This window comes from Prosopis cineraria, unplaced genomic scaffold (genome assembly GCF_029017545.1).
Source record: "Prosopis cineraria cultivar Desert tree isolate PC_DT_omini unplaced genomic scaffold, ASM2901754v1 PC8, whole genome shotgun sequence".
NCBI classification, from domain to species: Eukaryota; Viridiplantae; Streptophyta; class Magnoliopsida; order Fabales; family Fabaceae; genus Prosopis; species Prosopis cineraria.
Genome location: NW_026555339.1, coordinates 25,614,151 through 25,630,916, shown reverse-complemented (window position 1 = coordinate 25,630,916; position 16,766 = coordinate 25,614,151). Strand labels below are relative to the sequence as shown.

Here is a 16,766-nt window from a genome sequence, read left to right as displayed (position 1 = left end):
ATAGAGTATGATGACTAGGTAATAGTCATTGTAATAAATGTGATTGAGACCTTAGCTCCCTGCTGCCAGTTATGGAAGAGTTTGAGTGGCCAAGTGTTATATTATAAATATATATATATATATATATGTGGAGTAAGGTATAGAGAGAAAATAAAGAGGGAAGCTTTTCTCCCATGTTGATGTGTTTCCTTTATCATGCTTCCACACAAGTCTAATTGAATGATATGAATTCTTAAAATATTATAAAGACTTGGGATCTCTTTGTGTTGAATCATTTATGAAAATACATGTTAAGAATTTATTTAGGTTAATCTCTTATAGGATAATCTTTTTAGGTTAGTCCTTATTTACTATAGTTAGTCTAATAATTAAGTCCTAATTTAGGACACCCTTTACATAAATGAATGGGCTACAATATAGGAACACCCTTAGTTGATGTAACTTATTTCAAAAGGAATTTGATGAGGCCTCCTTTCCACTTAGTGCAAAGTATATAATTATCAGGTCATTACTAACCAAAAAAAAAAAAATTTATCTGATCATTACCTCCAACCATACATATCATATAGAATTATGGGCTTTCTATTGCTAAGCTAGGGCTTTAGGGCTTGCAATTTTGCTCAGGTTTAATATCTTATTATAATATCTAGAGTTTTAATTCAATTCTTCTTCTTCTTCTTATGAGATGCATTGTTGTATTTTAATTTTTTCCCCTTTATCATTTTTGTTCCTGTTCCTAGCAAATTTAGGTAACTTGTTAGTCATTAATTACACAATTGTAACTTTTTCACAAGCTTGTTGATGACTTTAAATATTTTATTGAATTTATTAGTGTTATTAATGTAATTGGAAGTCATTTATTTGAATTTTGTTAGCAAAAATATGATTAAGTAGATGAATGTGTATGGAAATGAGCTCAAAAATGTGTTAAAAGTTGTGGACCATTTCTAGCATTAATTCTGGGTTTTATGCATGTAAGGAGGCTCAATTTAAGGGCCAAAAGAAGAAAATTTCAAAGCTCAAGTCAAAGGAATTAAATATGAAAAGAAAATCTAAATAAGTCATGTTCGCTGCAGTGAAAATGCGTTTCGCTGCAGCGGATTGTGATTTTAATAAAACGCACAGTTTTAATTATCAGTGAACTTTTAGGACTTGGGCACCTCATTTTCATGCATTATTGACCTCCAGCAACTGCAAAATGTCTAGGGAAGAGTAAAAGGAGCCAAAGAAGGGCTGGAGAAGCTTGGTTTTAGTGAAAAATTAAGGGTTTCGCTCAAGATTATTTTGATTAAACTTTTCTTCTCCTTCTTCTCTTTACTTGGCTATATATATTGCTAATTTTGCTATCATGGAAGCCATATGTGGCTGATTTTTTCTTAATCTAAGGTAGTTATATATGAATCAATTCTTAGATTAAAGCATGTTTAAACCATTTATTTGAGCTTAATATTAGTTTTGTTTACTTAATCTTATGCTTATTTGTCTACTTAATGCTTGATCACTATTGAGTGTGAATTTGGAGGTTTATATTTTGCCTTGAAAGAGAAAAATTTGAATTTGACCATTAGATTAAGTAATGTGGGTTTAGAATTTATTTTAATTTTCCAATAGGATAGGAATATACCTATTGGACCCATATAATCACATTAGAGTGGATTTATGTATTTTTGCCTCTTGGATAACTGTGTTAGGAATAGCATATTAATTAAATAGAGGATGTAATTAATCAAAAGATAATTATTTCTATTAATACTCTAGATTAGCAAATTAATATTAAGTGAATTTAGTTAGGTAATTGTATGCTCTATGAATTGAAGAAAGGATTAACCACCCTAAATTGTCTTTACTATTTGTAGTTGTTGGGATTTTAATTTTAATGCATTTATATAATTTTAATTTTTTATTTTGCAATATCAAATTCAAATTTTCTTTTGTTTGACTTAAATGAAAATGAAAAATTTATTATCTAATTACCAATTAACTTGATTTTCTGTGAAATTGACCTTGATTTGCCACTTACTAATTTTCAAACCGTACACTTGCAGTAAAATATATTTGTGTGTATCAATATTGTGATGATAAAAGGTTATGGTAAGTGGGTATTTTATGCATATTTATACATTATTTATGCTCTTATATTAATTATTTAATGCATAGATTTACAATAAAATTAAATAAAATACCTCACTTAGAGACTTTGGTGTATTTTGAGGAAGAAAAATGAGATAAAATAGTATGAAAAAAACCTTAAAATGAAAAATTTAGTTCCAAAAATTTTAACCAAGGGTAGACGTGTGTGACCAGGGGTAGACGAAATGCATGACCAAGGGCAGATCAATGAAAGGAAAAAATGATGAAACATGATATCATCATATCTAATGATATAAGGCATAATTTGGATGAATTCTAAATCTATGGAAGTTGAATTTATTATAAATAAACCACCCAAAAGCCTTTCAACACATCCAATCTCATATTTGAAGGTTAGGAGCATATTATAGAGTCTGAAGGAGTTTTCCGTATTGAGAGTTTTATCTCTTCTTTTCTTCTTTATATTCTGTTTATGTCTTTTTATCTAGGATTGTAGTTTTAACTCTATGAGTTCTTAAAAGTGAAGAACTTACCTAAACCTAGAGAGATAGACACAAAAAATTAAATTAAAAATAATTTAGGAGTTTATGATGACTTAAATCGTAGCTTTATAGTTTAGTTAGAGAGTAAAATTTGGTGAGAGCTAAATTCAACTTTGATTAAATACATCCTAATTTAATGAAAGATAATAAGGACATTTTAAAAATGATTGTCAATATAAAAGAAAGGAAGATAATTAATTAAATTAGAACAATCCATCTTGATAGGTAAATCCTAATTCCTGACACTTGTCTGATTGGTTGGTTCATTGTTCTCGTCACTTTTATTGATTTTCTCATTTATTTGTTTTATTTAATTATTAATTTTTTTCCAAAAAAAATCCTTATTTGTTTTTCTTAAATAAAAAAATCATTATCTTGCTTTGGGTTTAACCCGGAATACTCCAAATTTATTATTATGTTGATCTTGTGCACTTATGAGGCTGATCATGTTCATTGTCATCATCTGTTCTTCATATACTAATGAGCAATGTCTGTGACTTTTGAAAAATGAATTGGAGGCTTGAAGATGGAGTTTTGTTGCTAGGCTTTCTTGGTTCTGAGGAGCTTGTGATGATGTTGGAGTTCTAGGGTCTTTATCCTATAAGTTTTCTTTGCTGCTTCGTAGTTTGACATTTGCATGCCAACATTGACTGTGTAAATTGCTAAGCTCTATAATATGTTGTTGTCCTTTGTTACTTAGTCCCCAACTCTGCTTCACGTTTTTTGCTTTATCACACAATACTCTGTTTATTGATCTCTCTGTTTTTTATTGCTGTCATTATTGGCCTTCTTAGCAACAAATTTATTTTTCATGGACAAAATGATTTGTGATCAATGGGCGGATTTCTTAATTTCTTCGTGTTGCTTTAGTTTACGTATCTAAATGATTTAAATTTGATCTACGCAGTTTAAGTTTAACCTTATAGTACCCATTTTCAACACCAGAAGCAGAGGATCCTCTTCTGCAAATAAATTGGAGATGTTTTTATTCAATCTGCTTCTTAGAAATATTTAATATATATTAATTCAGCTGAGAGTTATACATTCCATGTACTGTATAATTAATTAGGGCCGTATAATCAATCATACATTCAAGAAGCCACTTTGACATAGGACACAAAATGTGGAACAATGTTGAAGCTGTCATCAAGTCCAAAAATTGATGGATATGGCATACTCTCTCCAATTCCTATTATAAGGTGTATCTAAGTACCTCATCAAAACTGAGGAAACATAGTTAAATTATTAAATTATTAACTTTATATAAAAATAGAGCAAACTTTCAATTTAACTCGTATTTAAACAAAAATTTTTAAATTTTGCATCACATTATTTCTCATAGTTAATGAATTTAAATAGGAATAATGTTGCAAAAATGTAATTAATATTTCATCGAGTGCCTTATAGTAAAGATTTAAAAAATCCTTATAGAAGATACTATACTTCATCAATGGCATATATAGGCACATAGGTGTTAATTTAAATTTTATGAAGTATTATTTGGTTATGCAGGGACATGATGAAGCAAAGCATTTTAAAACATGACATAAATGAAAATTCCATCTGGTGAGTGTTTATATATATATATATATATATATAACTAGACTTAAACCTTGTGCGTTGCACAGCAAATGGCTAATTAAGATAAAATTAGCATTCTCAATTAAAATACTTAGAATTAATAGTTTGATATTAGACATATAAAAGTAATCATAAGAAATGGTAAAGTGCAAGATAGTTTAATTACAGAACCAGACCAGTTTAGTGGACGGTTCAATAGCTAAACCAGTTATGTCGGTCTGGTTTCTACGAGTGTTTCCTCATACCTCAAAAGGCATGGAATGTAAACATTTTCCGGAGGGAATTAATATTTAGTAATAACAACAAGTTTTATCTCATTAGATGGGATTGGCTATATAAATTGCACGATGCCATGGCTACATTATTAATATGTAGTAAGATGCCCTTATTTTGCTTACAAATTCTCGTCTTAAACTCGTGACTTGATTTTCCAGTCTGAAAGAGCTGCTCGAAAAGCGACAGAATTGCAAATGGCAACTATGTATACAGTGTTGGGAGAAACCTTGCTAAATCTTGGTGTCACTTTGAGCAGCCAAGGAAATATCGCCATCGCAAATGGATCATTTGTTAGTGCAGGTAACTTATGCATCAAAACGCTTCGATTAAGATGTTCATCCTCTCAATTCTTTTTGCCCTGAAAAATTTACAGTATTAATATGAGATGGGTGTGTGGGGTCCATAGAAATGGGTTTGGCTCTCTCAATTGAGCCTCAATTGAGGAATCTTAACCATCAGATTATGATCTAATGGTGTTAAGAGAAGGGTTACATTTTTTTTAAAATAAAAATAAACAGGGGTCTTTAATCATTAATTTTCTTTAAAAAAAATTATAACTTTCCTCAGCACATTATATTAATATCCCTCAACTGAGACTCAACTAATAAACAGGGGTCTTTAATCATTAATTTTCTTTAAAAAAGATTATAACTTTTCTCAGCACATTATATTAATATCCCTCAATTGAGACTCAACTCAAGAGTCTCAATTGAGGGAGATTCAAATCCCCATAGAAATTGTGAGGTCCATCTTTTAAAGTGGGCTATTCTGCACATTTGGGGTGTTGTTTAGAGCTTGGTTGGTGGATATTCAAATTTGGATTCTCTCATTATCCTTTTTCTCATTTTCTTCTTCTCATTTCATCCTCACCCTTGAATTAAAAATTGAATGGTTAAGATTTAATATTTTAAAAAAATTATAACAAAACAATAAATAGATAGATATAAACTGTCAAAATCTGATTTGAGCAGTTCACTAATGTAAACTAATTAATATATGAATTTGACTAAATCTCAACTGTTGAATTTTAAATCCATGAGTGACTATGAGATGAGGAGAAGGAAAAGTGAGAAAGGATGATGAGATGATCCGAATCCGTGGATATCCAACAGCCAATGCCAGCATTGGTTTGAGAGATCCAATGGTTTACATTTGCAGTTGCCATGGCTATTGAATCAATAAGTCAATTTCTAGTCGTTAGGTTTTGTTGTGTTGGCTTTGCACTGCACCCATATGCAGGGAATCTGAACGCCAATTTGTGGGAGTTTCACACGCTTTGTGATTGTCTCTCTAAAGGATCTTATTTGGCTACTGAAAAGGAATGAAATGAAATGAATTAAAAAAATAAAGATAAAATTAGAATGATTGTGGAGAAAAAATAAATTAACCATGTTTATAGAAGCGAGGGGTAATTTATTTCATGAGATTAAAAATTATTCATAAAATTTGTGGAGTGTGTGATAATTCTTATGTTTGTGATATGTGGTATTAGGTTTTATCATACTTATCATAAGTGGGAAGGTGATTTAATTTATTTTTTTTATTTTTCTTTAATTCATTTCATTCTCATCTTCTCCTACAACCAAATGAGTTCTTAATCTCTAAAGAAATATAAATGACCCATATCCTAATCTTGTTTGCGTTTCCAATTTTTTCTTTATGTGGCTGCTCAGCATGACTTGGTTTGGTTGTTATGCAGGTGTTTTTATGACACTATTGTTCAGGTCTATGCAAAAAGTAGAGAAGCTTGACAAATTTGAGAAAATGATACAAATATACACCGAACAAATTCGATTCTTTGAAGGATATACAGGTAAATTTACAAACATTATAAATTTTTTCCCCTTAGAGTATCAGATTACACGAGTTTCACAGATATAGGATCGGAAAGAATGATGCAAGACATTGTATTGTAGTAGATGCATTCAAGTTCAATAACATATCATAGCTTCTTCTTCAGGTTTCTTTTATACAGAACATGCGCAGCTACTTCACTGGACCATCATTTCTTTTGTTTTTTTTTTTAATAGAATGCCCCGAAAATCGGTGCAGGATAATAATTAGTTAATATCAGAGATCATAAGCTATGCTTTCTCATTTGGTGCTCATCACCGGGCGCTCATCACACGTGGCCTAATCGTGACCTTTTATTTTAATCTAAAAGATGCTTTTTGCTGTTCATTTTAAATTAATTTTAAAATAGTTTAAATATTATATTTATTGATATAAAAATTACAAAAAAATTCTAATGTTAAATTTAGATTATCTACAGTATATTTAGATGATATGTAAAAGTATAAAAACTTTTAATATGGAGTCATCCAGATTATACTTAAATTATCTAGAATACATCTGGATATTTAAATTATAAAAAATTTTAATATTAAATTAAACTTTTTAGATTAAATTTGTACTATCTAGATTGGTAATAAAAAAATTGGTTAAAATTTTTGTTTTGATAAATGTAGTTAAAAATAAAAAATTTTAAATTTTGATAGTCCAGATCTTGTTGGAGATGATCAGCATCATGGTTATCATTCTTGGATGAGCATGGAAGATTGTCCAAATTTAATATCATAATTTTTTTCATAATTTTTATATTAATAAATATAATATTTAAAATATTTAAAAATTAATTTAAAATTAATGGAAAAATTATTTCAAAGTGAAATGAAAGGCTACAATTTTGTCACATGCTGATGAGCATTGAATGTAAATGCAGCTTCTACATTCTTAGTGTGTGTTTGGTTAGGGAGTTTTGGAGGGAAAAGTAGGGGATGCTCCCCTCCCCTCATTTGGTCAAGAAATTTTGGAGGGGAGCTAAAATAATCTCTCCCCTCCCCTCATAATGCTCCCCTTCAAATTGAGGTTCTTTGGAGGGGAGTTATTTGGAGGAGAGCTAATTTTTTTTTAACTATTTTGTCCTTATTTATTTTTAATATTCTAAGTATACACATGGCTAAAAAAATCCTTTTATATTATATTGTACTTCACTCTCAAGCCTTGTCTGACCTTATCAGATTTTTTTTTTAAAGAGTTACATTTCATCATATTTTATTATATATTTAGTTATTTATTTTTTGTAAAAAATTGTTATCATTATAATTATTAGTTTAATTTTTTCCACATATTGACAATATGATAGGATGAGAGTAAATTTTAAAAAAAATTATGCAATTTAAATTGAGGTATAAAATTATTTTCTACAAGAAAAAACTAAAATTTTTTTTAGAGTAATGTATAGAGATCTAATAGTAAATTAGTTATTACCTCTCCTTCCCTTCTAAACTAAACAAAGAATCATTAAAATTCCCTCTCCTTCCCTTCCCTCCAAAAAAAACCAAACACATCATTAAGGGTGGGTTTAGAGACATAGTGACAAGATTGTATTGGGATGCATGGCTTGCATCTATTTGCTGTGCAAAAAAAATGGTCAAAAGTAACAATCAATTTTCTTATGATGAAGTCCCTAATTGTATTGATAATATTCGAGAGAAGATGATTTTAGATGAAGCCACGCTAAATGAGCGTGAAAGCATCATCTTCCTTCAATTATTCATATTTTGTTAAGGTTTCCTTTCAACTTTTGAAGATGGTATAATATTGCCTTTAACATTAACAAATGTTAATTTTAATAATTAGTTGATAAAAAAGACAGAAAAGAACCTCAAAAATATATATGAACACACTATATTTATTATTATTTTTTTAAAAAAAGTGTTCCACTGCAGAAGTTATAAATCAAAGAGAGTATCTTCTTTAAAACTGATGTCAAAATATGGGTAACATTTTCAATTTTGGTTTAACATTCGTCATATCTATTCCAATTTGAGTTGGGTTGATGGCAAATTTTTTTAAGATACAATGAAAAACCTTGAATATGGTTTGAATTGATGCTTTAAAATGATAACTCTTATGTGTTATAAGTGCCTCTTCAATTAAATTATTTTTCTATGTTATTTCATGAACCAACATAGCTTTAATTTTAAAATGAATGGTTATTTAAAATAACTATTTTTTATGACGAATAACATCATTTTAATATGTGGAGTTTTCTTAAACTTTACCTAGTGGTGATTACCACACTTTTTGATTTTATAACTAAACTTCCTTTTGATTTTATGACCTTCCAAATGTATTTTTAAAAATTAGAAATATATGACATTTGTTATTTTTAGAATTATAAACATAACGTTTCATAAAATATCTCAAATTATAAGGAATTTTTTGCAAAAAATGAACATATATTTTCATTTTGAAAATACTTTAACGTAGTTGTCTTTGCAAAACGCAATATAGATTCATGTTGTGAGCATCAACACCGCAAAGTTGTGCCGAAAGAAATACATTACACCAGAAAATTAAAGGTGATATATAGAAAATTAGAACAAAAATCTTCAGCCAAATTGAATGAGAGCAAGTGTGGTGTTTGAGAAGATAAATGAACCTTGGCCAAAAAAAAAAAAAAAGAGTAAGATAAATGTACCTTAATTGGCTTCCATTAGACAAAATGTTGTTAAGAGCAGCAATAAGTGTGATTTTGGAGAAGACGGAGCAATCCATAGCTTTAATTAAATGAAGACAAATTAGAATGAAACTGAAAGTGACACAGCGAGGTTGGGCAAGTCTTCAAATATAAATTGCTTCTTGAAAATTGATTTTGAGTTATCAACTAATTGGGAGATTTGGAATTTCACAAGAAACCTATATAAACATATTATTTTACTAATATTTAATTGCCAAATTTACAAAGGAGAACTTTATCAAAACCGTGTATGTTCAACCTCCCAATGTGCAACTAACCCTGACAATTAAAGTTAAAAAATAATAAGATGAGTTTAAGGGTTTAATGAGTCCACTTTATGACAAGCAAATAATTTTAAAACTAAATTTATCACATATATAATTATTTGCAATATATTCACTCTAGTTCTAATTATAAGGTACATCTAACTACTTTACCAAAATCAAGGAGAAGTGATCAAGTTATTAATTACTCAATCATAACTTCTTCACAAGCTCATAATGATGAAAGGTTCATCATCACCATCTATTCTTCATCTGCTAGTAAGCAATGTCCGTAACTTTTGGAAAGCTAATTGGAGGCTTAGAGGCAGTTTTATGGCTAGGCTTTATCAGTTCTAAGGAACTTGTGGAAACGCTTGAGTCGTTGGGTCTTTATCTTATGAGTTTGATTTCCTGCTTCATAGTTTGACATTTGCATGCCAACATTGACTCTATAAATTGCTAAGCTACATCGTGTATTAAATGTATATAGAGTTATACGTTCCTTGTCTTGTGTAATCTATAAGGGCCATATAACTAATCATACTTTCTAGAAGCCACTTTGACAGAGGACACAAAATGTTGAACGATGTTGAAGCTGTCATCAACTCCAAAAATGGACACCACATACTCCGAAAATCAATGGCATGTAAAATACAATTAAGGAATAAACAATTAAACACGTTTAATAAAAAAAATATTGAAACTTCTGCTTTAAATTAAATACATTGATAATGAAAAACGTGTCCTTCAATTTTCACATAACGTTATTCCAACATGAATACAATGTATCTTTATGTCAAAACGAATGTTATAAATATTGGACGCCAGTAATCCACAGATATTTGATTACATTAAACAGAGGCAAATACTAACTTACAAGGCCTATACATATATAGCAAGGCTTAATTGCATTATCACATTCATATCCTCCTCCGTAATAGTAAGAGAAACGATTATCATCATCTGAAGCTTCACCATCTGTACAAATACGAGAAAATTACAATCTCAAAATCAGTTTCATACCGTAATGTTAAAACTTATACTCCATTTGGACCATATAATACAAGTCATTTTCTAGAAGCTCTCCTTTATACAAAATATAGGACATTGGGTAAATTTTATATTTTGTTCTCCATTTATACCATCGCTTTTTTTTTTTTAATTCCTTGTCTTTAAATACTCTATATTTAAAAATTATGCAATTGTTACTAGAAAACTCAAGGGAATACATGGAAAATGTGGATATTTTTAGAAAAATAAAATTTTAACTAACATTTTTTCGTAGGCTGTAAATTAGTTAATAATGATAAACATTATAGTCTAGAGGGAGTATATCAATTACTTAACGACATCTTTTTGAAAAGAAAATGGACATTTTGTTGTTAATTTATGGACGCCCTCATGTTACATATAGAAGATATTATGTTGTACATATACTTGAGAAACTTGTACATTTCACAGGGTCAACTAGGTCTTTTTACTAGAAAACATATTAACATCTAAGGCTTTTGGGCTTGCAGAATAAATTCATAATGTATTTGGCTTCAGGCGCAATTTTTTTTTTATTTGGATGCCTTAGGTGCCATTCTCCCAAACTTATATATCAACTGCATCTTTTTAAAAAGAAAATGGATGAACGATTGAGGAGATGGTGTATAAATAAATTCAAAATAAGGCAAGAAAAATGGTGTAAGCTATGCAATGCCAAAATTTCAAGGTGCTTAAATATAGAAGGAAATCACACGGGAGAAGAAAATAGAAAATATTAAGGAAAAAATAGAAGATCCTATGCTGTCAAATATGGGTAAGTGTGGATAGTAAAAATATTCATACCTGCGTGTGGAGCTTTGAAGAGCAGCGAGTGTGGTTTCAGAGAACATGGGGCAATCATCAACTATAAGATATGGTAGCTTTGGAAGTAGGTTGTTGTAGAACCCTTCCTCTTGAATTTCAACTTCACATTTGAAAAGTCCCTCTACCTGACAGCAATGTTTTATCGTCAGATGTCCCAACAGCGGAAGATGTTGAGTAGAGGGCAGAGAGGGGAAGAGCCACTTCAACTTTCTGCATTTAATTACATCAAGGCTTTGAAGTTTTGGGAAACAGAAGGAAGAAGAGGAAGCATTTGGAAAGAGAGGCTCTGATGACATTATTTCCTCCAACTCTTCACATCCTTCAATATGTAGATACCACAAACATGGTAGGCTTTTGATGACAGTGCTGGGAAAGATACACTTCAATTTCTTGCATCCATTGACAAATAACTGCTTCAGAGTTTGGAAGCTAATGACAGTGGAACCCTCCCATAAATACATGAGGCTCTCTGAATCCTTCAAAGACAAATGTTCTACTCTTGAGGTCAAGATCATCCCTTTTTCTTTATTTATAGATAACTGTCTTTTTACATCTGTTGCAGTTTGAAAACCTGAATTTTCTATAGAAGCTTGGGGGAACTGCAACTTCGATTAACAACAAGAAAAAAAATTATTCACACCAATCAAACTTAATACTAAAATATTTTATCTATACTTGGATTTAAAAAATTGAACAACTAAATATATTGGAAATAGAAATTCATGAATGTCGAGAAAATTTTATTCATATATTCAAATGTTTATATCAATGTGTGGTTACATGGCAAACAAAAATTCAATTTATAATTGGTATAAAAAAATTCGATTTATAATTAATTTAGTTTACTATAAAATAAATTTCTATCAAAATATTTTGTGAATGACCATGCACACAGTTGTACTTCACTTGTCAAGATTTTGATATGATTGTGCAAGAACATTATAAAAAAAGAACATCTGTAAAAAAAATTAAAGGAACATGGAATGAAGTCACACATATTCCATATTTTCATTAATCATACTCCGAAATTGAAATAAAATCTAGTTGTGTACATCAATCAAGTACATGTTTTTGTTCTTCATGTCCTTGCATCTCTTTAAAACTTATAAATTCCCTATTTAATTTATATATAAAATTGTAGCGAGCAGAATGATATATAATTCTAATCTACATATTATTCGGTCTCATTTTTAAGACTCTAAACACTATATTATGTAACATTCATTCTTACCGATATTGTTTCCATTTGTTGAAGAGCTGATCCTAAACTTGAATCAAGAAATTTGGGGCAGTTCCATATTCTTATGTCATCCAGTTGCACTTGAATCTGCATCCCTTGACAAACATTGATAAAATTTGGTAAATTTTGAAGCTTTATTTTCCTTAAGGTTGAAAGCACAATTTTTTCACTGCAGTTGGCATTATCTTCATTACTATGTCCAAAAATCACCTCCAATTCCTCACAATCAGATAAGATTAGGGAACTCAAATTTGGAAGGCTGTTGTTGACAATGGTGCTTACTAAGAATAAAAACTTTAACTTTTTACATTGAATCATTTCCAAGGAATGTAGATATTGAAAGATCAAAACTTGTGTGGGAACAAGACCTCTGAGCATCTGTTGTTCAGATTTCAACATTTCTGAGTTCTCAATTTCTTCTTGGTCATCATCACCAATAACTGCAAATGTATCTTCAACAACAGCAGAACTTTGAATAACAAGCTTCTTTCTAGTAACTAGAATAGAGAGTGGAAGATTGAGAGCTTCATTATTATTTAATTGGCTGTATCTCAACACACACTTCCTTTCAATTCTCTGCATATAATAGAGGTAAAAGGAAGGAGAAAAGTATTTGCTAAGTTCCTTGAAAATATAAGAAAAATTAAACAAGATCAAGTTGACTATTATCTTCACGCACCAGATCAAGCTTCATATTTGTATTCATTTAACATTTTTGTCTCTATTTTATTCAATCAAATCCTTCTTCATTTTTCACTACAATTACGTGATTATTACAAATCAATGTGAAGAGAATGCAAGATGTAATTCATTAATTTGGTTGCTTAATCTATATGCAGGAATATAAGATGTTTTAGTCATTTACTTAATTTTCCATTTATTATACTCCAATCATGTTAAAACATGGAAATGTATAACACATTGAGTATATCAAATTTTTCTGGTGTTTAGCTTCTATTGTTAGAACTATCATTGATTGTCACATAAATAGTCACTAACTAATAAACTAAACCGTGGTTCTTTTGGCTTGTTGCGCGCATGTGTGTGCATATAATAGTGTGCGAAGTATATTACAAAAAAGAAAATAAAACATGTTTTAGCATAGATACATAAAAAGAATAATGCAAAATTGTTTTTGAACTAATATGTATGTTGATATCTAGTCCATATGCGTGTAAAAGGAATGAATTCAATAGATCAGGGTTATCCAGCTTAAATGAATCAAACATTAACAAATAACAAAAACGTTTTTTTTTAAAAAAAATTGAAGCATTAAATATTCACCTAACATCAATTGAATTAATGTTGCAAAACAATACAGAGACAAGATTTGCAACATGGAAAAAAAGAAAAATTGAGAATCGCAAGTTTAGAGTGTTACTTACCTTTTCATTCCAATCAATTGTTGCTCTCATAATTGACATAAATTTTGGGCAATCATACAGGCCAACCGTGCAAGACGCCCCTAAGTGCATCTTAAACCCTTTGCAAACATTAACAAGTCTTGGAAGCTTCCCAAGTGTTATATCTTTCAAGCTTGGGAACACAATCTCCCTTTCACCGTCAATGTCATAGTCTTCAATATTAAAGCACCTGAAAACTTCTTCCAGCTGAGAAGAATCTGATATAGTCAGGGTGCTTAGTTGTGGAAGCATTGAAGTGGTAGCATTATTGGTAATGAAAGATAAAATGAATTTCAGCTTGTTGCACTTTTTAATTTCCAAACTCCTCAATTTCAGCAAGCAAGCTTCAGTTATGGATGCATTCTCGTCAGACTCTTCATTCCCTAAAAAAATTGCCTCCAACTCCTCACAGTCAGATATGGATACATCAGATAACTCTGGAAGGCCTTGGCAGATTGGAGCAAAGAAGACAAATTTCAATCTTGCACATTCTTTCAAAGTCAACATTTTAAGGTATTGGAATTTTGGAGTTTGATCTCCAATCCTAGTCTGATATTGAAAAATGGATTCTACTTCACAATTGCAAAGATTAATCCGTTCTATGGCTGCCAATGGCTTGTATTCTTCATTCCTCAGTTGATGCATTTTAAGTTCCTGCAATTCCTTCATGGAAGAGGAAGAAAGGAGGAAAAGAAAAATTAAAACTATTAATATATTTCCTAAAATATGATAAAATCAAGAATTATTAAAATCTATGCACACAAGTATCATTCTTGTAGAGACTCAGTCTATCAAATTTTTTTTTTTTTTTTTTGTAAATTAAACAAATAAAGAACGACCATATCCATATATAAGAAAATGGAGGTCACAGTGAAGTTAAGGAAAGCAATTATGACGATGGACCCATAAGGGTCAATATTTACTGGGGGCCATAGAAATGATAGATTATAAATTGAAGGACCAAATACTAAATAACAAAATATAATTGCTAGATTATCCATGCATTGAAATATTTTGTAATGATGGAAGTGGTGGAGTATGAAAACAAATTGGGGCACAAAACACAGAGTAAGAACAAAGATTGTAAGGCGAGACACAAAGCACAACTTCCATTAATGTGATTTTTCAAAGTTGGCCAAAATATATTTTTTTTTAACAAAAAAGATGTTAGCGATTTTCAGAAAAAATAAGTAAATATAGTGTTGTTTGTGTAATTTAAAAAGGAAAAAAAAAAAGAAATCGATAGTTTAAGAAATGATGAAAATTGCAATGTATGTCCCTTATTGCCATTGGTAACTCTATTTTTATTTGATAATATATGGAATACTTCTAAACAAAAGCAAAGTCAGATTCAAATACTCAACTAAAACACTATTTGCTAGTATTTCACACATGGTAAAAATTTAATTATTAGGTGAACCAATATAGTAAAAAAAAAAAATCAGACTTTATTATTCTTCAATAAAAAAGTCAAATCAAAGCATCAGAGGAAATGCATACCATATTTGGACAGTTTATCAATGATACTTCCTTTATAGATGAGAACCTTGGTTGACACCTTTTTGAACAAATTCCAACAAGATTTGGAAGATTTTGAAGCTGAAGACGTTCCAAGGAGGAAGCACTATTTGAATTTCATTTTGATCACCACCAGTCTCTACCTCAATTAAATGCTTCAATTCAATGCAGTTTTCAATATAGAGCTTCTCTAGGGATAACAGAGTACAAGCAACAGAGACAGGGAACAGAGATGTCAACATCGGACATTCAACAATATCGAGAAACTTAAGATTTCTTAAGTTGCAGTCAACAGGGAATATGTGGAGCAATTGAGGGCAGTTGAATATACCTAGACTTTCCAGCTTTTGGAACATGCTAACAAGAGAAGGACCACAACATAGTTGTTTTAGATTACCCATATCATTCAGTGTCAACTCACCCAATCTTGAGACAACCACATCTTCATAAGAGTAGTTTCATCAGCAATGCATTCCATCTCTGAACAGCATTGAAGATGAAGTTTAGTTAACTCATTCATGCCTCCCATAGCTTGGACCATATTAGGAATGAAGCTTTTGCAACCTCCCAGAAGCTTATAAAATTGAATTGCAGTTGCTCTTTGTACAATATCTTTGATTAGCGCACTTGACATTGAGATATTTGGATGACCCAAGCATAAAGATCTTCTTTCTTCTCTCCAAAAAAATCTGGCATTTTCGGTGAGTTTCCCCATTTCTAACTTGTACCTTTTCAATTTCGTTAAAGCAGGGACACCCTGAAGGTATTCAAAGCAATTTATGTTTTCTAGATGCGAAAAATGTGGATAAACATATAGCTCTTCTAGATGCGAGCACCTTCCGATTACTTTATAACAACACTCATCTATTTTACACCTTGACAAATCTAACATTTTCAGCTTGTTTAACTTTTCAATTCCATTTGGTAGTTTTTCAAATTCACTACCTTTCAAGTCAAGAATTTCAAGTCTTGTAAGGCTTACCACAAAAGAGATATCACCTAAATCCCAATGTTGCAACCTTAGGGTTCGAAGATTAGACAATTGTTGGATTGATTGAGGCTTTTTCATCAGAGAAGGATAGCTATATCTATGAATCACAGCAAAAACCTTGAGTTCTTTTGTACCTTCAAATGATGCAAGTGATAAATCAAAGGTTGTTGATGAATCAAACAATAAAATCTCAAGCTTTGGAGCATCCAATCGAGAAGGAAATTGAAGTAATCCATTCAAGTCATACCATGAAGCTATAGCATAGAAATCTTTTATTGCTTCATTATCAAGAAATTCATTCAGCTCTTTTGTATAGTTTACCTTAATCGTATGATCCTGTTTAGATGCTATCCACAAAGCTACATCGCGAACCATGTCATGCATTGTCACATATTCTTGCTCATGTTTGTTGATCTCTGGAGAATGCATAATCAATAGTGAGGAGTCAATGAGACTATTTATGGCTGCTTTAACATGTCTTC

General features: G+C 30.5%; 2 protein-coding genes across 9 annotated transcripts; both read right to left on the bottom strand.

Moving 5' to 3' along the window:
• Positions 1–10,003: 10,003 nt before the first annotated feature.
• LOC129318401 (uncharacterized) lies at positions 10,004–16,756 on the bottom strand. 8 transcript variants are annotated; one of them, XM_054963128.1, is made up of 6 exons: positions 15,276–16,753; positions 13,758–14,438; positions 12,741–12,948; positions 12,364–12,467; positions 11,112–11,737; positions 10,004–10,256 (listed from the first exon to the last, which is right to left on the bottom strand). In XM_054963128.1, the coding sequence occupies exons 1-6, from the start codon at positions 15,276–15,278 to the stop codon at positions 10,250–10,252; spliced, it is 1,629 nt and encodes a 542-aa protein (XP_054819103.1). In that variant the 5' UTR covers positions 15,279–16,753; the 3' UTR covers positions 10,004–10,249. The 8 variants fall into 8 exon arrangements, with proteins under 8 accessions (XP_054819103.1, XP_054819104.1, XP_054819102.1 ...); XM_054963129.1 differs by having other exon boundaries at positions 11,112–11,731; positions 15,276–16,752; XM_054963127.1 differs by having other exon boundaries at positions 11,112–11,608; positions 12,364–12,948; positions 15,276–16,756.
• LOC129317506 (probable disease resistance protein At4g27220) lies at positions 15,308–16,713 on the bottom strand. The gene is made up of 2 exons (XM_054961820.1): positions 15,715–16,713; positions 15,308–15,637 (listed from the first exon to the last, which is right to left on the bottom strand). The coding sequence occupies exons 1-2, from the start codon at positions 16,711–16,713 to the stop codon at positions 15,308–15,310; spliced, it is 1,329 nt and encodes a 442-aa protein (XP_054817795.1).
• Positions 16,757–16,766: the final 10 nt, after the last annotated feature.